Here is a 22,230-nt window from a genome sequence, read left to right as displayed (position 1 = left end):
TAGTTTGCTAGATCGGATGTGGGTGTGGCACGGCGTATCTCGAACGCCTTTGTGTAAATCAGTCCAAGGCTTCTTCCAGCCGTCACTCTGACTTCCTTTTTCAAAAAAGAAAATACGTCAACGTGTGTCGAATCTCGGCTCTCGACGTTTCACAGGGGCTTTAAGAGGCCGTCCGTCCGTCCGTGCTGATGAACCCGAGTGTGACGTGACATTTCCCCAGGATACCACACGGAGAACAAGGTTAGTGATTACACATCCAAATAAATAAATAAATAAACAAACCCCTCGTCTCCCATCTCTCATGCCCGCTCTGGGAAACGACTCACAGGGAATAGAAATCTAAAAATAACGATCAGTGGCATTTGTCTGTAAGCACTTCCGATTTCTCTGCTTTCGTCAAGTTTCGGCGCTCTTCATTAAACACAACAACTTGATGAAGAGTTATTGAAGGAAGAACAAATAAAGAGAAACAAGTATGCTCAGGACTCACCCACACACACACGGTTGCACAAACACAACCCCTTGACGACAGCGTGGCAGCACTGCTGAGTAGGAAACATCAACGCTCATGTTAACTGCACGATTGCGTGGCCCTTGTTAACACCGCTCCTGGAAGGTGAACTCCTGCAAGGACGCTTCAGCGTAACCTCGTCAGAGCCGGTGGCATAAATCTGTCAGCTAGCGTAAAACCCACGTACTCTCACAAGCTCTCTGTCCTACGTCGATTTGAGTGCTGTGTAAATCAGGCTAGAAAACCATCATCTGAGCCGCAGCCTCTTCAAAGACACTATAAGTCACACTCCGGGACAGACAGGAGGTGAGACACAGAGGTCACGGCAAACGCATGATTCATCCCGCCATCGCCGTGCGTTCTCCTCCAGGATGACACATGATATATCTTTGGAAGACATCATAAGACTGCTCAGAGGTGAGGACATGCAAAGTGCTCTGAAATGAACAATGAATAAACTTAAGCGGAGATGAAAAGCTACACAAGCTCCGCCCACTTTGTAAACTGCGTTCCAGTTTATAGTAAAAAATTTCAGCCTCGATTTTAAAAAAGCTGGCCACGGTTGCCAGGTTGACAAATCCAACCCAATGTCAACCCATACTCAACAATACATGTTCCATTATTTACAAGATGTCTTTAAATAGATTTTTCAAAACCACATGAATAAAGCCATTCAGTTTTCTCAAACAGTTCTTCCAAGGTTCTCTCATATTTATTACACATACTCTCAAATAAAATCTATTTAAGAGTCAGTAGAGCAATTTATTTTTACTGAAACACCTATATTTGAATAAAAACCTAACGCATGTCTCTTTCTGCATTAAAACCACAGCGGTCGTTAAATTAGTTTTGCTTGCGTTTCTATACGAGATTGGTTGGTTGCTTCTGGTGTACAGGGTTGCCAGATCCGTGACAAAATCAGCCCAATAAGCAACCAAAATTCTTCATAGCTGAGGTCCTGCTTTCAAATTCCAGCTTCAATAACTAGAAATGGCAAATGTGTTAATATTTAAAGCAACTACAATGTCGTAAAACGGATACATATTACCATATAAATAAAAAAAATTCTGCTATGAGAAAGAGTAAACCAAACTACTGTGAAGTTTAAGATTGTGTTTGGCGCAGGTATAGGGTATAAACTATGTATAATTATATACCCAGTTAAAATATAGACCATGCACATATGGTGTCCAAAATGGGAAACAATAACCTATACCAGGATGTGTGAAATAGACACGTGGCAGTGTGCACACTACGTAAGAACTGTATAAGTTTTTTTTTTCCCAAGCCCAGGAGAGCACAATGAGGTCGATCATGGAGGCTGGGCTCCTGCACTGCAGCTCTCCAAAAATTTGTTCCATTAAATAAACAAAGTCTCTGGAGTTCGAGGTGTCTTTATAGCCATAAATAGAGCTCCAAAGTCGGTTAAAACGACCACCTTCTGTGCAACGTAGAGTGCAGAGTTGCAGAACCTGGTGTCGTTTGAAAGCTACTGAAGAGCTATTTTTTTTTACAGTTCTAACAGGACATGCATCATTCATCATGCATGCCAATGATATCCAGAGCTATTAGGCTTTCAGTCACTTTAGAAGTGCAAAAGATTCCTGTTCTGGTAATGGCACAGGCACGCCATGAAAGAACTGGATTATGTGACCAGTTCGATCTTACTTTGCTTGAATGGAATAAATAAATAAATAAATAATATTTTACACACACACACACACACACACACACACACATTATATTATATTATATAAAATTAATCGTACACATAACACTCCTGTAAAAAAGCCCATGTCAAACACAAAATAAGATAAAAAATAAACATTAAATGAAACAGAAATAATGTGCTAAGGACTGCTTATTCTGAACAGTTTTGAAGCACACTGCCCAGAAGAAATTAATACTAATACTAAAATTTTTACCGTGGGAAAAACTACCAAATGTTTCTCCAAGAATACTCAACACTTTGGAAGTACAGTACAAGCTGGCACTGTTAAACCGTCTGGACGTCATCTGTTTTACTTCCTCAGGTGCAGTTACGGTGAGGTAGAGCCTCCCTGGTGTCAGCAGATTGTGCTATGATAACACATGGCTCAGCGAAATTGAGAACGTACGGCACACCGAATATTAAATGCTTTCTGCAAGCAAGTGGCCAACGAGGCAGCAGAAAGCAGTGAGCCGTGTGACCCTACTAGGGCACGGCACACACACAAATATCTCATGTGTAAGCCATAACATAACATAACAGTATGCTTATTTAAAATCATGTATACGTGTTCTTGCTTTCATGCCAGCTAGATTATTATCATATTTCCAGCAAAGAGAAGGAACGTACAGAAACAGGACACTGGATGAAAAGAACCTTTCGTAAAAGACCCGGAATATGGCGATACGTGATCCGAGGGTTCGTTTTAAAATAATGATTCATGACCTTTAGTTACGGGCTACAGCGGCTGCGACACTTAATAATTCATTCCAGTGTTGTTGCGCTTCTAGAGCATTCTGGTCTGCATGGATCCTAGGCACGAACAGGAACTGAATCGGTACAGGTACTTGTACTTGGTGGAAATTCACAGTCAGGTTGACCAAAAAAAAAAAAAAAAAAACCTGAAAAATTGGACTAGACTTTTTGACTGTCCTCAGCAGGAGACGTGAGGAAAAACGACAAACGTGCACTCAAAATGGAGTGTTGTGTCGGTCTGAAGAAGCATCTCACAGCTATTCCTTTCCCTTTCAGCAGACTAAATTGCTTTCGGGATCGACGGCTGCTTTTTTCTCCATCGTGCAGTCGGAGCACGTCCTCGGCCCGCTGGCACGGCACGCCCGTGACTCTGCATCTCTCCGGTCTATAACGGCAATATGTTGGTGGGGTTTGACGTGCGCAGTAAAATGTTTGTGGCCTGACGTGAATGAGGAAAGCAGGATAATTCTACAGGACAGGGCACAGTCGGAGATGATGATGATGATGATGATGATGATAATGATGATGATGGGGGCGGTTGTGCTGTTGTTGAGCGTGTCACAGAGAGCTGTAATGAAAACGCTTTAGCCTTCACACTGACACAGCCTGTCCGTCTTCCTGTCAGGTCTGACCTCCCTGTGACTGCTGCTGCTGCACTCGGCGAAGGAAAGACAACATTAGCAGCTCACCAACTTCCTAATTGATAGATGTCAGCCAGGAGATTAGAGGAGAGGCCACGGGAAAGGCGGATGGCGGGAGGAAATTGGTCACGATCGCAAGATTCACAGCGCAGCTCGGAGAAGAATGGATGAGGAACCTGAATGTTAACCTGCAGAGCACCGCTGCAAAGATTTCGCTCGTTAAATAGGAGGAAAAAAACCTAGAAGAAACGATCCCTGGGTTATGTATTGCAATGTAATGTCTCATCTGGGTTTCATTTTTACTTTATACCGACTAGAAAAATGGCTTTTCCGTCTACATTATAGAAACTTCTTATAGGTGTTCATTTTCCTGTAACAGCACAGCACGAACAATTTTAGTCCTCTTGTACCACAGCAATCTGCCAACAATGAACATTTTTACTTATTAAAGAACACGTTGTACGTTTTCATCCACTTGTACTGTAGTTGCGTTTAATGTTCCCCAAAACAAATGAGTTCCTTTTAACACAGGATCACAGATAGTTTATTAGTACTGTATGACTGTTGGATATTATACAGCAACGTACGTGGTTACGTAGCATCATGTATCGATGACAGTATTATAGTGTATGTATTATCAGTCCCTCTAGGATTTTGTTATTATTGCGAAATATTGCGGAAACTCCACAATATTTGCTGGACCTATGCGATTTTTCAAAATGAGAACATTGTCCCACAGATTTAGACGGCGACGACGCACATTCAGCCAAAGCCCTCTTCGATTCGTGCGTCGAACATGAGAACAGCTAAAAGGTCTAGTTTACCAACAAACATCGCTGCGATTGCGAAGTCACAGATTCGAGTAGTTTTCTCTGCAAAAAAAGCTGCAGTGAAACAATTTCTGGCCGTAACAATTGCAAAAAATTTGACGTAATCCTGTATTATATTATATAATATAATATATATTTTAAGGTATAGTGCATATATAGTGTTATAGTACAGGGTGTCAGAAACCAATGAAAGTAGCAAGAAGCACTATAGTATCTCTACTCTTTCATCCTGTGTTAATACCATTTCTTACCTTTAAGGAACATAAATAAATATAAAAATCAGTGTAAGTGAATATGTAAATAAATAATAAACACAAATTCATGTATGTAGTTTAACTCGCATTATTTATATATATATATATATATATAGCATTGTACATTTCCTGCATTATTGTACTGTTGTATTATTCCACCTATTTGTCTACCTCTCTCTCAATCATTGCTATTATGTAAGAGAGAGACAAACAGTCCTTCCCCAAAAGCATCTCTACACCACCCCATCACCCTTACGCCACAAAGTTACGAAGACAATCGATTACAAAACGTTAAACCACAGACAAAGTACAAGGAAAGAAACTAGGTCTAATATTTCATCATTTAGATGAAAAATAACCTCCTACTGAATGTTTGCATACATCATAAACACATTATTATTTATGTCAGGTGTTTAAAAGTGGTGTTAAAAAAAAAAAAAAAAAAAAAAAAAAAAAAAAAAAAAAAAGACGGCACCAAGCCCAAAGTCCATCTGTCTTTACAAGTTTACTCGAGTAAGCTTAAAACTTCTCCAATAAATCTCCACTGAAACCACGGTTATACAGAGAGGGAAAAAAGTATTTGATCCCCTGCTGATTTTGTATGTTTGCCCACTGACAAAGAAATGATCAGTCTATAATTTTAATAGTAGGTTTATTTGAACAGTGAGAGACAGAATAACAACAAGAAAATCCAGAAAAACGCATGTCAAAAATGTTATAAATGGATTTGCATTTTAATGAGGGAAATAAGTATTTGACCCCCTCTCAATCAGAAAGATTTCTGGCTCCCAGGTGTCTTTTATACAGGTAACGAGCTGAGATTATGAGCACACTCTTAAAGGGAGTGCTCCTAATCTCAGCTTGTTACCTGTATAAAAGACACCTGTCCACAGAAGCAATCAATCAATCAGATTGCAAACTCTCCACCATGGCCAAGACCAAAGAGCTCTCCAAGGATGTCAGGGACAAGATTGTAGACCTACACAAGTCTGGAATGGGCTACAAGACCATTGCCAAACAGCTTGGTGAGAAGGTGACAACAGTTGGTGCGATTATTCGCAAATGGAAGAAACACAAAAGAACTGTCAATCTCCCTCGGCCTGGGGCTCCATGCAAGATCTCGCCTCGTGGAGTTGCAATGATCATGAGAACAGTGAGGAATCAGCCCAGAACTACACGGGAAGATCTTGTCAATGATCTCAAGGCAGCTGGGACCATAGTCACCAAGAAAACAATTGGTAACACACTACGCCGTGAAGGACTGAAATCCTGCAGCGCCCGCAAGGTCCCCCTGCTCAAGAAAGAACATATAAATGCCCGTCTGAAGTTTGCCAATGAACATCTGAATGATTCAGAGGACAACTGGGTGAAAGTGTTGTGGTCAGATGAGACCAAAATGGAGCTCTTTGGCATCAACTCAACTCGCCGTGTTTGGAGGAGGAGGAATGCTGCCTATGACCCCAAGAACACCGTCCCCACCATCAAACATGGAGGTGGAAACATTATGCTTTGGGGGTGTTTTTCTGCTAAGCGGACAGGACAACTTCACCGCATCAAAGGGACGATGGACGGGGCCATGTACCGTCAGATCTTGGGTGAGAACCTCCTTCCCTCAGCCAGGGCATTGAAAATGGGTCGTGGATGGGTATTCCAGCATGACAATGACCCAAAACACACGGCCAAGGCAACAAAGGAGTGGCTCAAGAAGAAGCACATTAAGGTCCTGGACTGGCCTAGCCAGTCTCCAGACCTTAATCCCATAAAAAATCTGTGGAGGGAGCTGAAGGTTCAAGTTGCCAAACGTCAACCTCGAAACCTTAATGACTTGGAGAAGATCTGCAAAGTGGAGTGGGACAAAATCCCTCCTGAGATGTGTGCAAACCTGGTGGCCAACTACAAGAAACGTCTGACCTCTGTGATTGCCAACAAGGGTTTTGCCACCAAGTACTAAGTCATGTTTCGCAGAGGGGTCAAACATTAAAATGCAAATCAATTTATAACATTTTTGACATGCGTTTTTCTGGATTTTTTTTGTTGTTATTCTGTCTCTCACTGTTCAAATAAATCTACCATTAAAATTATAGAATGATCATTTCTTTGTCAGTGGGCAAACGTACAAAATCAGCAGGGGATCAAATACTTTTTTCCCCCTCACTGTACGAATCATTTATTTAATATAAAAAGCCACCGCTGGTCATCAGCTAAACTTACCGCCCTATTGTGCTGTTAGCTATACGAATATGGTTGGGTTTTTTTTTTTGCTCTGTGGTCCAAGCTAGAGAAGATCATCTCCAGAACGTTATACACTTCATGGAACTGAAGAACATATTCGGGGAGGAGCTGAGGTGAGAAAAAACTTCCTTGTGGGCTGGATCGGTTGTTTGATGATCCCGGATCTACGCGCTTGTTGTGAGGTTTAATATAAAACAGCCTCTATGTGAATACCCGAGATGACCGATATGAAAAGAATGCCGTCTTGGCAGAAGAGCCTGAAGAGCGGGGTGCTGGGAGACAGGACGAGCACGGCTTGCTGCTCCTGCACAATGCCGAGACACTGGACTTCAGACGTCACGCAGACTTCCAGAACTCCTCTGACTTGTGCGCAATTTGTCCGCCAAATGAACACGGCGTGCGTGCAGGATCGGTCATGACCATGCTGTGCATGTCTGAAAGAGTTCAGACATCGGTTCTCGTCCCAGGCACACACGCTGACACTTTAATCGGTCACACATTTCCAGGCTGGAAATCTGAACTGATGATTCACTTACTGCAGTCGCAGAGGGAGGAAGGAAGGAAGGAAGGAAGGAAGGACAACGTTAACAGCTCGGCGGCTTCCTAACCGAGAGGCTAGGAGAAAGGCAGAGCGCAGGAGAAAATTGATCCTCTACATCAGTTTTTATAGGAAGACTACACCTTCAGGCAGTGTGAAATGGCATTGAGTCAATTGAAAGGCTTCCCCATCTCACTCCAGAGTGACTGAAGAGCTACGAATATTTACGAACACGTCAGATTTTTGTGCGACTGAAAATGCACGCAAAGTTCTCCGAGGATAAGTGATCAAGTAAAATAAAAAAGTAAATAAGTAATATTAAAAAAAAATGGAGCAGCAAGTGAGCTTGACCCTCACAAACAACTCCCCACACACACTTCTAATTTTAAAAGTTCTTCACCAGCATTAATATTTTGCTGAAATAATACATCAGGCAAATATTATATCAACATGGAGCAAATTTTTTTTATTTATTTTTTTAAAAGAGGGCACTCCTCATTGGTTTAGTCCTAATGATGCTTAGTGTTGCTGTTGCTATAGTAACCATGCAAAAGATACAAGCAATTTTCACAAAAGGTGGAGTAGCTAGAAAACTAGATAATCTGTTAACCCCGTGCTCACATCAGGCGATATTTCGCCTTGCTTAAAAAGCGAAGTAGCTTGTGGGCGTGTCGAATCTTTAGTTTCCTGCCAGTTGCCATGGTTTTACTGGTAGGACCAGGTTAGTGTGACACCCAAACAATCTAGCTTTGGAACGTACAAAAAAAAAACAAAAAACAAAAAAAAAAACACTACCGATCTGATCATAAATCATGTCTTCTTTTGTTTAGTGCGATTACAGTGCTTGGTGTACTGAAATACGACAGTGTAAACACTGGCACTGTTCTGCTTCATGTAAATCAAACAAGCTTGAACCATCAAAGCGAGTCTCATCATCTGGCTCAGGAGTTACGAGTAGGACCGAATACGCGAAACCAAAAAACCATGGAAAACTTTTAAACCTTTTTGCTCAATTGCTTGTGCAGGCCACTTTACAGTGCTACGCCACCAGAAGTCTCTTTCAGGTGCTTTGTCGTGTCAATCGCTGGAAATCATCAACTTGCACCGAAAATGAACGATCACTGGTCGCTTTGACGTCACTTGCCCTGCCCACTTTGCGTAGCTAACTGTTGCTGCTGGAAAATGGCTGCTACAGGCTACTTGCCGTTATGCTGTATCGTAAAGTCAGAGGGTTTAAGGGTTTAATATGTGGTTAAATGCAAGGAAAGCCCTTAAACACGATTTCTAGATGAATAATCATGAATCCTTGAGGTTCGAGTGCTAGTTTATTTTCCTGAACGAAAAGGAATGGCACTAACGTTTCTGCACAGGCGACTGCAGAGGCAGGAAGGTGAGAGCTCTGCAGCATTCTGATGGTGGAGGGAACAGGAGGGGTGTTCTCACCTCCGAGCAGGAAGAAGAGCTCCACTGAGCTGGAAAACGCTGAGCGACAGAGAGAGACAGAGAGAGAGAGAGAGAGGGGGGGGAAGGAACATAACCCCAAAGCCCAGCACACAGCTTCGCACCTCTGCACCTGAGCCGGACGTTATCTCATCAGCAGCGTGGTCTCTGAGAGCGGTCGCCACTGGACCAAGGACACAGTCCCCCGAATGGAGAATCGCATTAGAGAACGAGCGCAGACGAGTGATTGACGGGTGCACCGCCATGAGCAGCGTGAAACAAATTATAAATATCATGTACGTGGGGATTATGTGCAAAAACCCAGTATAAATAAATTCTCAGTGCCCACAGCGTGTTTGTTCTGCTGTATAGAAATGTAAACGGCGAACGGAAACTAAACAGGGATGAAGCCTAATTACACGGCTTATACACCGCTTATACCGCGCTTACGCAGCTGCGCCACTGGCTGTCTCATTTATGAATCCGTAAAGTGAGTCGTTATTACATTCTCACACGTTCTGATTTCATCCCCTCACCACCTCGGTTACAGATTATCCATTTATTACAGAATGAAAACGGCTCAAATTTTGGAAGTGGGGGTCCTTCGAACACTGAGGGTGCTTTCACATGAATCGAACCCATTCCAACTGAATTCTAGTAATGTGACAAAAGCATTTCGAACCTGAATCGACCCGAATACGGGACGTGAACTTTTTTTCTGCAGCCTCTAAAATAAGCTGCAAACTGAGCCAAAGGATGGAGCTGAGAGTTGCGTTCACGACACGTGGGAACTCTTGAATTTTCCAACTCGGACCCTCCTACTTCCAACATTAGAGCGTTCACATGAACATGGAATTAAAGAGTTGTTTTGTTCACAGCTTCTAAATGTATTTTTAAATGAGATGTGATAATTCACTGCTAATAGCGCTAAACAATGACATGGAAGAGCAGTCTGATCTTAAAAAAGTCTTACAGAGAGCTTGCAGAAATCTTTGATAAATTACTCATAACACCTGGCATTTAGTGATTTCAAATATAAACATCAACTCAAAAAGATGTCTTAAAATCCTAAAACATCGCGCTGTTATTTCTTGTTCTTACTTTTCGGAGCTCTTTCAGACTTCCCGAGTAGGAATTAAGAGATCGAAAGTCATTCAAAAAGATCTTTCCTAGGGCTGGCCGACATGACAAAAATATCATATCACGTTACTTGAAGACATTCCTACTGTGCACGTTGCGCATCACGATATATAATTTAGCTACCAAACTGTCCAGAAAAAAGTAGTAAAATAAACAAACAAACAAAAAAAACCTTTGAAGATTAAGGTTTTTTTTTTTTTTCAATTAATCGATGGCATCCATTTAGTACCATTTAATTTGAAATGATTAAAAACGTAAAAAATACATCACCGTACCAACAATATCTCAAAAGTGCATCATATAATCGTTTATCACAATATCGGTATTATATCGATATATCGCCCAGCCCTAATCTTTCCTACTGCGAAGTTGGAACTCTCCCAGAGGAATCGTGCTGAGATCTGGAGATTTGGATTGAGGAACGAAAAGAGAAAATAAACAGTGGATGAGACACACGACGTTTTAAAACTAGCAATTTTTATAATTATCGATTGTGGCTACGCGTTCTCCTTGCTCGTGTGATTTCTTTTACGTCCACTTGAAAAAGGTTTGTTTACCTTTTGTCCATCGTAGTATTTCTCGTTGAATGAAGGAGTTTTACGCATGCGTTTTCAGCTCTACACACTCGCCCCCCCGCGCTCCGTTTAATTATGTGCAGTGAGAAAACAAACCGAACCAAATAGCAAACGAACTCAAAATATCAATTCAGCTCTGATTCAGACTCAGCAGCCGGACTAATAGGTCTGACGAGTAGCGTCTATTCACTGTGATGTGTTCTGCGACCTGCTCGGCCCTCTGAAACTGCTCACCTGCAACCGCACGGAAAATTTAGAACAAAATAAAGCTCAGATTACCGTTCCTCAGAAATTCACATCGTCTCGGGCCTCAGGAAAGACGTTTCATGGAACTCTCACGGTGTAAGGATAATTCAAGCATGCTGCCAAAAACAAGCAGCACTTCACAGTTACTTCACGCTAATTATAACAATCGCTACAATCACGCCGTTGTTATTTGTGCAGCACGACAAGGAACCTTCTCTGAAGCTTTGCGCTGAAGAGGTGCTGTGAAGAGCACTTCACAGGCGTGTTAACCTACTCTCCAACTCTTAAGGTCATGTTTATGGAGGTGAGAAAGCATTTTTCTGGAGTGCTCCACGGCGCAACCTTGGCTCGATAATTTATCCTGGAGAAATAGCTGCGAAGTGCAAACAAGCTTTTGGGTCACTCGGGGAAGAGCGAAAGTTTATTCCCCTTTTGTGCGAATGCAGGAACTAAGAAGCCGTGTCGTGGGGGCGGCGCTCAGGAATGACGTGATTGATGGTCTGGTCCTGATGAAAGTGCGCAGGGACAGACGCTTAAGGACACTGAAATCGAACAGACAACCCCCACCTGCATAATTAAATCTCATCGGGAGCGATCTATAAAAAGCCTAGGCACCTGCACGCAGAGGAATTACACTAGATTACAGAACGATGGTCAACGATCAGTGCTAATTCCCCTGCGTAATCGTGGGCGAGCGGTGCTCTGGCTCGGGGTCAGGCTTCAGCACTTACTCTCGCATCACAGAGTGTTTCGTTAGCAGCGAGGTTAGTGTTCAGACTCGGCGTATCAGTAAGCCAAAGTCACAGAGATTTTCTATACACTCTACTTTCTGTATATAAAAGCACCAAAGGCGCTTAATAAACTAAAACATATGGACATTCATTTCATTTGTTTCATCTAAATACATAAAGCTCAGAAGAAAAAAAAAACAAAAAACACCAAAAACACTCATTAGACTCGAAGTGATCTGTACTTTGTCAAAATTACACGCACCAAACGTGAACAGATGCATCAATCGAGAAAAAAAACCAACACACGCCAACTCAAACCAACCCCATTAAGCACTAGTTGAGGGCAGGGAAACTACAATCATCATCATCATCATCATCATTGATGGCGATCCAGGCAGCATCTGTGACTAAACTCTAAAACAACATTTAGCATTAAAACTAAAACTTAAGTCACCTATTTATACAGCACTAGAGACCTGCTTCAATAAGGAAATCACTTCAATGAAAGCGGATCATCGGAATCTAAAACACTTATCCGTCAACGAAAAAAAAAAAGCAACCTTAGAAAATGTTCAGCATTGTCTGCTTTAATCACCAACACTTTTCTTAATGATTTTTTTTACTCCTCCTGAAAATGCTTTTTGAGGTAGCGTGTGTAGAGTTTTTACCGAACAGACCGAGTATACCTCCTCTAAAGCATACATTTTCCGTTTGGAGACTCAGGAAGCCTTTAACATCTGGAGGAGGGTCATGGATATGTGCGCTACGAGAATAAATATCAGTCCCTATGGTATTCTGGAGTTTTTTTGTGATCACTGCAGCCATAAATGCTCAATTTTGCTGGGGTTTTTTTCCCCAAAATTGTTGCTTTTTTTGTACTTTTTTTGGAGAAAACTACTAGAATCGACGAAATCGTGATCGTACGGAATATTATCGCACGATCTTTCGCAGTGATGTTTGTTGGTAAATGAGACCTTTTAGCTGTACGCACGTGAATCGAAGAGGGCTTTGGCTGAACGACGTCACATGATGCGTCTCGGCCTGAATCTGTGGAAAATCTGAAAGATTTTGAAGAGAGTTTGCTCGATTTTGGGTTACTTTCTACGGTCACAAAATCCTGAAATCCTGAACTGAAAGACAGCAAGTAGCAGCGTTCAAATATGGGTTTTTTTTCCCCACCGTGAGGTGACATCTGCATAGGAAATCCCAGATGTGCATATCCAGACTAAAATTATGAGACGTGCATGTTCACAGTAGGTAATTCTGCCTGTAGAAGGACGGATTTAAAAAAACCAAAACAAACAAAAAAACCCCACCGTCATGGGCGATCAGGGACGGAAATAAAATCAGAGTAGCACCTGTAAATTTTTTTAAAAAAATCAAATAAATAAATAAATAAATAAATAAATAAATAAATAAATAAGGAAGTGACCCCAGGACTCGGTGTAAATTTAATCCCATCCGAATAAGACTTGGAGGAACTGCAAATTACATTTAGTTTAAAAAAAATAAAAAATCTAATTATGAATGAAAATGAAAGCCTTCCCAACACCTGCTCATATCAGGGAAATAAGGACTGGAAAACCCACAGGTTTTTATTGCATTTCATGCACAGCAGACGAAGGAACATCTGCCGGAAGCTGAAATAAAACACAAATGATGGTTTGGAGATCACTCTGTGACGGTGTCACAACAGTTCTCAGAGCATCTCTGTAGGACAAACCGACGTGAACGTTTCCGTCCTCCCGTGTGGACTTTCGACCGAATGCTCAGTCACTGTGCAAGGCCACTACTGGAAAATTCTTCCTCGCCACCTCATTAAACGGCATGTCGTGTGCAAATACGTCCTCGGCACACTCCGTCGCCTTGTATTAGGGGTTTGGCCAAGCGTGTAAATCTTGCGATGTGTGTGACGGAACGCGACGCTCTGCCTTTCCCTGTGGCGGTTTCGCTGACGTGCCCCTCAGGCCGGCAAGACACCACAGAAATGAACGGCTCTGTGAGCCTCTGCTTCTTTTGACCCAGAAAAAGGGAAACGACACAGAAGGAAAAGCAAGGAGGAGGAAAGTCAGCTCGGATGATGCTTTCTCGCTCAACGCTACGACAAACACACCGCCAAAGACGCGGAAAAATGGGCCCGTCAGCAATTCGGAATAATCTTACAGAGCATGCCACTGAGAACAGGAAGCATCATGGTTTAATACAAATAAAGAATATTTCGCAATATTACATTTGGAAGGAATTACAACCCTTGCTTCATGTCTATCAAAAAAAGAGCGATGCAGCGGCACTTTTGCATTTTAGTCTATCTCAATGACTCATCTGTACACGACGCTTAAACAAATTAGCACCACGCTCACTAAACACCTGACAAACATTTCAGTATAAACTAATTTAATGTGTTTCAGGCTGAGGATTTAATGCAAATGAAATGTTATGAATGATATCTACATAACGCTGAATATACATGAGAAGTATCTCAAGCTAAATGTGGGTCCGCTTGAACCGGCAACAGGGATGCTGGAATATTCATTCATTTTTCAGCACGCTGGAATGAAAATATAGAACTGCATCATTATTCTTTCTGCGATTCAGAACTTATCGGGTCTCGGATCTCATTTCAGATTTCGCACACTCGAGGTTTCTCTGCGTTTTTATGAAGTCATATTTCATCCTCCACGTGGCGGCCAATAGATTATATAATTAAAGAAACCTAAAGCAGGAAATAACACTCACAGCTACGAGTCTCTAAACTGACGCAAGACCCCTGAAGACAAGTCAGTGTGTTTTAGTTTACTCTGAGAGTCCGGTTTTCCCTGAAGCGAAGAGCAGAGCGCTCTACAGAGAGAGAGAGAGAGAGAGAAAGAGAGAGAGAGAGAGAGAGACAGACAGACAGATAGAGAAAGAGAGACAGACAGAAAAAGACAAAAAGAGGGTAAGAGACCGAGAGGGACAAAGAAAGAGAGAAAGACAGACAGAAGTGTGTGTGTGTGTGTGTGTGTGTGTGTGTGTCTGTGAGTGTGTGAGTGAGTGAGTGAGTGTGTGTATATATGTATGAGTGTGTGTGTGTAGGGTTAAAGTAAAAGTCAATGCAATTCTAGATGCATAAGTGCATTAGAGAAGCACCTAAGGTACCTGAGGGGAAGAAGTGATGAGAGAACGGAAAGCAGAAGCGGCTGCAGAATGCATTCTACAGGAAAAAGGAGAGAAATTCAAATGAGATTATGTGTACAGGCTGCTGATGCCAAGCGCGCACTGCACGACTTCTAAAAACTCGGAGCCGCTGACCGTTTTTCTCTACGTGACACCAATCGTTTGCGAGATGTTTCTCAACATTCTCACCATGAACAGGAAGAACACGTTTCAGTCCTTGGGAGGTACGGTTCTGGCAAGGAACCTAGTGCAAAACCTCTGCCGAGCTGCACAAAAGCATTTTGGATTTGCTGGATAATTTTAAGTAAAAAAAAAAAGAAAAAAGGAAAAAGGGAATCAGTCCGGTCAGGTTTAGTGGACGTGTAAAACTGAAAATCTGTACAACCATGAGAGTACAACTACACAAAAAACTAAACGTGATCTACACGCTCACCTTCGCGCTCTCATAGCCACGTTTTTCCTCAACATATTCCCAAAAGTAGAAGAAAAGAGGGCTCAGGACAGAGCCTTGTGGGACGCCTTGTTTAACATGAGTCAGATCCACTTGCCTGCAGCTTACGAGGCTCGTTCTTTATAATGCTCGTGAGTTGATCATAAAGTGCATTAGCTAGCTTGGATGGAGGAGGGAAGGGAGAAGAGAAGGGCATGATTTGGAAGACAGATTTTTTTCCTCACAGACACCAAATATGTGAAACCTTTCCGCCCTAAAGCTAATCCATTACATGACTAAACCCAACATTCATTTAAAAAATCCTCATGAGCCTGAAGGAGCTCAACTGAAACCAGTGCTTCAGGTTCTCAGCCCTAATCATGAGCACAAATGAGATCAAACACAGCCTACATGACACACAAAGAAATATTACTACAACCCCAATTCCAAAACATATAAAGACGAGGTATTTGATGTTTTATCTAATCAACTGCATTTTTTTTTTTTTTTTTTAAAGTAAACATTTATTTTCAAATTGATGCATGCAACACGCTCCAAAAAAGTTGGGACAGGGGCAACTTAGGACTAATAGCGATAAGTTGAAATAAGAAGGTAATGTGAAACAGGTGAGGCAATCGTCTAATCACAGTATATAAGGAGCCTCCAAAAAAGGCCTAGTCCTCCAAGAGCGAGGATGGGTTGAGGTTCAGAGCAACAGGTGCGTCAGAGAATAATCCAACACTTTGAGAACAACATTCCCCAAAGACAAATGGGTCGGATTTTGGGCATTTCACCTTCTACAGTGCACAATATAATTAAAAGATTCGAGGAATCTGGTCAAATCTCAGTGTGTAAAGGGCGAGGCCGAAAACCACTTCTGAATGCGCATGATCTCTGATCCCTCAGATGTCAGTGTCTTAAGTCATGAGTCTGTAATGGATATCCTGATATGGGCTTGGGAATACTTTGGTTAAACTTTGTCAGTCAGCACCATTCGACACTGCATCCACAGATGCAATTTAAGGCTTTATAATCCAAAGCAGAAGCCATAAATTAACACTGTCCAGAAGCACCGCCCACTTCTCTGGGCCCGGTGTCATCGGAGATGGACAGTAGCACAGTAGAACGTGTTTTGTGGTCCAACAAGTCGACATTTCAAATAGTTTTTGCATAAAACAGCCGACGTGTTCGCCAGGCCAAAGAGGAAAAGGACCACAAATGCAGGCTAGAATGCTAAACATGACACATTGTTACTAAACACAATCGTTCCGGCCACTAAGAAACAAGAACGAATAATTATTTACGTGTTTGAGAATTTAACAGCATGAAAAGCAAGATGTCAAATCTGGGAAAGGAAAAGCCAGAAAACTTTCAAAAATGCAAACGCTCTGAACAGAAAACACATGATCTGATCTGCGTGGGAAAGGAAACTACAGGAAAACGGCGACCTCGCTGCAATTAAGCTTTGCGTAACACGCCCGTCGTGACCCTTCTAACCTCTCGTGTTTTATGAAGCTACGCTCGGTACTGAACACGTCTCATTTGGCAGAAGAGGTTTTGCTGAGGATAAACAGTCTCATTAGGAGCCCTGAGCAGCTGCTCAGGAATTCGCTGCCAATTTGCTCTTTGTGGTTTGAAGTACACGCTTGTTGATAAAGCGCGCCAGCTTCCTCGCAGGGATTGCTTCGAATCTGATGAAGGGCCTTAGTGCCTACCTCAGGGCCTTCTGAAGTGCTGGGAAGGAGTTTCAAAACCCGAGCAAAGGAAACACAAGTTCCGTAACGCTCCCTGTGGAGCGCATCTCCAGAGAGACCATCGCGAATCGTCCATCAACCGTGGCATGTTACGCCAATTACCTCTACGCTGAGGTTTACACGTGTTCAGACATCACGTGACCTGTTTGGTGTCAAAGTCGTGTGCTTGAAAGTGCTAATGGGAGAATCAGGCAAGCTGAGAGGCTTGTTTGCCTTAAGGTTCAAAGAAAAATATTTTATGGATTGAATGAAAATGAAACGTGGCTGTCGTAGATATATACGAAACCTAGATGCTGCTTTGAACCCTGTCCACAAACATCACTTTTACTGCACAAAAAGCGTGAACATGAAAGAAAAAAAAAAGTTACGTATTGAGACGTAGAGACGGCTTGCGTTTGGATTCGTTACTGCGGACTCATGATGAGGTCGAACTCTTGCTTAAGGTTACGTTTGAATAAAAAAAAAGTTCAGTCCGAGTCTTCTCCAAAGATCTGGCACGTTCATAACACGCAAAACCACACAAACCTTGTACGCACACGTCAGCGTTTTTCAAAATTGTACTTTTTTTATGTCGTGCGTTTCTGGAAAAAACCCCCCCCAAAAAAAACATCGTTTTCATTGACCCAAACCTCCGTATTTGTATTGACGAAAGACCAAAAATCCTACATTTTCAAAAATATCCGTATACGTGTGGACGAGGCCTGAGATCGAAGCATCTACGGCAAGACTTTTCAGATCATCTGCGTTGAGGACAAATATTTGTGAAAATATTGGTAGCATTTGGATGGAAGAATCATTGGCACTTCGAAGCAAGACAACTTTAAACGGTACATGGCTATGACTTGAAATGAAGGAAGGTGTGTTACTCTTTTATTACTGTTTATTAATGTTTAATATTGCTTAAACTCACTTTAACTCCACATCAGGTCTTTGTTAACGTTCTTCATATTTCTTCGATCATGAGAAGATTCTGTGTAGTCTCTGATTTTACACTGAATATTTAAAAATGTGGAAAACGAATTTCAGTGTTAAATCATTTATTTCCACAGATATTATAAGAATGCATTTTTCTTTTAATAGTATTACGGGATTTTTGTTAGCAAACCTATAGATTAACAGAAAAATGTTCAAATATTGTGATGTTACTGAGAAACTGAGAAGGCTGGAAACATCACCTGAGCTTCAACATCGTTTTATGTCTAGGTCATTAATCATCACACCACTGTCTTAATAAATACATAAAGTATTCACACTGATATTTTGGAGTGACGTGTTGATCTTTCTGATCAACACATCACTCCCTCTAACTCGGTAATCAACGTGTGAAAAAGGAATCGCTGCTCTGCTAGATGACTTTTTTTCCACCCACGTGATAGACATTCAGGGAAAACATGAGAAAAGTGTGTTAGATAAAAGAGATTTATGAGAAAAAGACTGTAATTGTGGAGTTTTTAAAAAAAGTCACCAAGCTCCATTCTTACAGGTGATGTTTCTAAGGTGTTAGAAGATTCGGCGTTGGAAGGTGTGCATGTACATCAACCATAACATCAAAAACACCTGCCTAATATCGTGTAGGTCCGCCTTTAGCCGCCAAAACAGCTCTGACCTGTCGAGGCGTGGACTCTACAAGACCTCTGAAGGTGTGCTGTGGTATCCGGCACCAAGACGTTAGCAGGAGATTCTGTAAGTTGCAATGTGGGGCCTGCATGGATCAGACTTGTTTGTCTGGCACATTCCACGGACACTCGATCGGATTGAGATCTGAGGAATCTGGAGGACAATCAACAACTTGAACTCTTCGTCATGTTCCTCAAACCGTTCCTGAACGGTTTTTGCGGTGTGTGAGGGCACATTATCCTGCTGAAAGAATCCACTGACATTAAGGAATACCGTCGTCATGAAGAGGTGTACTCGCCAGTTCACCGGTTGTCCTTCCTTGGACCACTTTTGGTAGGTACTAACCACCGCGTACTGGGAACACCTCACAAGACCTGCTGTTCCTGGAGATGCTCTGACGCAGTCGTCTAACCATCACAATCTGGCCCTGGTCAAAGTTGCTCAGATCTTTACGCTTGGCCATTTTTCCTGCTTCCAACATGTCAACTTCGAGAACTAACTGTTGCCCGTTGCTATCTAATATATAAATCCCGCCCCCTACAGGTGACATGGTAACGAGATAATCAGCGTTAGTCACGTCACTTGTCAGTGGTTTTAATGTTATGGCTGATTGGTGTAGTTTCAAACATATGTAACTGATACAGAAAATTATTTAGGAAATTCTACATTTTTTATTTCATCTAATAATAATAATTATTATTTTAAATGGTACATATATAATAAATACTTTTATTCATCCATCCATCCTGCTTATCCTTTTCAGGGTCGCGGGGGAACCTGGAGCCTATCCCAGGGAGCATTGGGCACAAGGCGGGGTACACCCTGGACAGGGTGCCAATTAAATATTTTTATATTTATTAAATATAACATATTTAAACATAAACACATCATTATTACTGTTTACAGACTGTAAAAATATTTTTAAAACATTTTGTATATTAAAAACCAGAATTTACTAAATCTAATATAAACACATATTCTTAGAATTTTGTTTTGTTTATTAATTACATTAATTAACATCTATAATTTGATTATATTTTTTAAAAATACAACATAAAAGTGATGACACGTCTTTTTTTTTATTTTATTATTTTTATTTTAAAAGATTTTAGGGGTGCTAATCATTTACACGTTTTTAAGCAGAGAAATGTTATAATTTCATATAACATTTTAAAAGAATTTAATTCTGAGAAAGATTCGCTATCTGTTCGAGTAAAGCCAGGTTTTTTTTTTTTTACCCCCGATCATAACCCGATGCTTCGTGAACATCACCGCATCATGAAAAATAAATCCATAGCGAATGCCTTAAAATCATCTCGTCAGCACCGTGTCATGTTGAAATATCTAGAAAATAAAAATAATTAAAATCCTGACCTGTATTTCCTCATACGCCTCGTCGATGGTGGTGACCTGGTGCTGCTCGTGTAAAGCGGGCTCGTCGCAGAAGAAGCACACCAGGCTCTTGTCGCTGAGGCAGAACAGCTTGACCTTCTCGTGGTCCTTGCACGGGTATGTGTTCCTCTGGGCGTTGAGGATGGCGTCGAGTGGGAAGGCCGAGTACCTCTCCACGATGTTGGAGAGCTTGAGGCTGGGCGAGAGCAGCGGGTCGGTGAAGGTCCTCCTGCACTCGGGGCAGTCGCGCGTGCCGTGGTGCTCCTGCCTGCTCCAGTGCTCCGTGATGCACTTACGGCAAAAGTAGTGCTCGCAGCCGAAACTCACCGGGTCTTGGTAAATGCTCAGGCAGATGGAACACAGGAGCTCGTCCTTCAGACAACACGCCATTTGCATGCGCAGGGAGACGCCTGGAAAACGTGACACGCACCGAGAGAACCGAGAGCCTGGGGAGCCTGAGATTTTACTGATTGATAGATTTACAGAATTTGTGGCTTTGTTTTTGTCTTTATTTTCAACGAAAATCCTCAGTGCTCCTCAGGATGGATCCTTTAGTTGTTCCTTTAGAGAGAGAGAGCGCAAAGAAATTCTGGTCAGATGCAACAGACAGAAAAATATCATGCGATTAAATAATCATACACATGATGAGGAAAACTACCTGCAAACTACTGTCCTCCCCCTCCAATATTACCTCTTCGTTTATATTTGTTCTTGTAAAAATGTTTTGTTTTTTTTAAAACAACGGCCCTCTGTCTGACAACATACAGTTAAAGTCTCGATCTGTCCGATTTTTACAGGCGTTCCTTCCTTCGGTAAAGAACCGGTTCCTCTTAACCGAAGGCGATAAATATTTTTTTTAAAACCGTCTCACCTTTTTAACCCTTCCGACATCCTCTATGTTTCCGCAACCTCCTTTACTCTTAAGATTTGCTCTTCGGCACCAAGATCGAGAGATTTCAATTCTTTTAAATGTGAATTCTTTTAACTGCGAATTCTTCGCCCGAACGACGAAACACAGTTGTTGTTTTGTTGTAAACAACACTCTTTATGGGTGTCATTATTTCCACCGCACACCTTTTCAATGCATTCAAGGTAGGAAATCACATAAATCCATCATCCAAGCATTCCAGAATATATATCATCCTCATCATCATCATTATTATTAGTAGTAGTAGTAGTATGAAAACGAAGAGCAGAATGATACCAGTTGATAAGTTTGAACCTGATGCGGCGAGAATATTTTTAATCTTTCGACTTCCTTTAACCTGTTTCTTGTCCTCTGAACAGATTTCAGACTCGGGTATAAATTTACTCACGTATCTCTCACCTCGTCTCCGTTCTCGTTCTGCTTTCCAAATCTTCAAACTTCTAAACTTCTCTCTCAGTTTCGTAAAATAGGTGCTTGTTTGTTTGGGTTTTTTTTTTAAACCAATAAACCACCCCATATAAGCAGGAGGGGCGTAAAATCTCTCATTGATCATCTATAACAAGATCTGAAATCCCAAATGACTTTCCCTATAGAAATATATACAGCAAGCAGTATAAAATACAGATTAAACTGTATAGTGCACTTTACATGCATGGGACTATTGTGACTATTGTGATTATTGGGATGTTTGGATTTGAGCCAGTTTTCACTTTTAATTTCTTTCAATTATTTGGTGATGGCAATCATTATAGAAGATAAATGTCAGTTAAGTGGAAGGGTGGCATTTCTGTAGAAATATCATCATGGGGCTCAGGGACAAAAGAGGAAGAGCTTTTTTATGCAAATATTATTATTCTTCTTATTAATAATAATAATAAAAGAAGAAGCTGTGGTTTAACGCCAGAGAGCCAATTTACATAAGCAGCCATTCTCTCTCTCTTTAACTCTCTCTTTATCTATCTACCTATCTATCTATATAAATTATTTGCTGTCTAACTGATAACTAATAAGAGTCTGAGAAGTTTAAACATAAGTATATGTCTGATTTAAAGCGACTGTCCAGTCGCCCTTTTCTTATTTATTTATTTTTTATTTTAATCATCATGCACAAAAAGCTAGCTAACTAATTAGAGTGGCTAGCCAAGCTGGCTAAGTATAAACAGTGCTAGCTAGTACAAGCGCTTTAAAAATTAACCAGTCAACAGCTGTTTATCTTACTGTGACTCGTCCTGGTTCGCTTCGGCCTCGAAGACGCTTCTTCCCGTGTATCCGTCCAAGAAAGTCCTTCTTTTAATCGAATTAATTTCGTCCAACTTTTATTTCTCTCGTCATTAAGGACTAAGCCCACGCCTTC

At 41.5% G+C, this 22,230-nt stretch overlaps 1 protein-coding gene across 2 annotated transcripts in view; it reads right to left on the bottom strand.

Moving 5' to 3' along the window:
- The window catches only part of LOC128624878 (E3 ubiquitin-protein ligase TRIM62), a 38,611-nt gene extending 16,381 nt beyond the window's left edge, over positions 1–22,230 (bottom strand). For both annotated transcript variants that reach the window (XM_053652707.1, XM_053652708.1), the window contains exons 1-2: positions 22,095–22,230; positions 19,931–20,509 (exon numbers count right to left, since the gene is read on the bottom strand). In XM_053652707.1, coding sequence (XP_053508682.1) covers positions 19,931–20,344 — 414 coding nt within the window. In that variant the 5' untranslated portion in view covers positions 20,345–20,509; positions 22,095–22,230. The remainder of the gene's footprint in view (positions 1–19,930; positions 20,510–22,094) is intronic.

The sequence above is a fragment of the Ictalurus furcatus genome, chromosome 21 (assembly GCF_023375685.1).
Source record: "Ictalurus furcatus strain D&B chromosome 21, Billie_1.0, whole genome shotgun sequence".
NCBI classification, from domain to species: Eukaryota; Metazoa; Chordata; class Actinopteri; order Siluriformes; family Ictaluridae; genus Ictalurus; species Ictalurus furcatus.
This window is presented reverse-complemented; position numbering and strand designations above follow the sequence as displayed.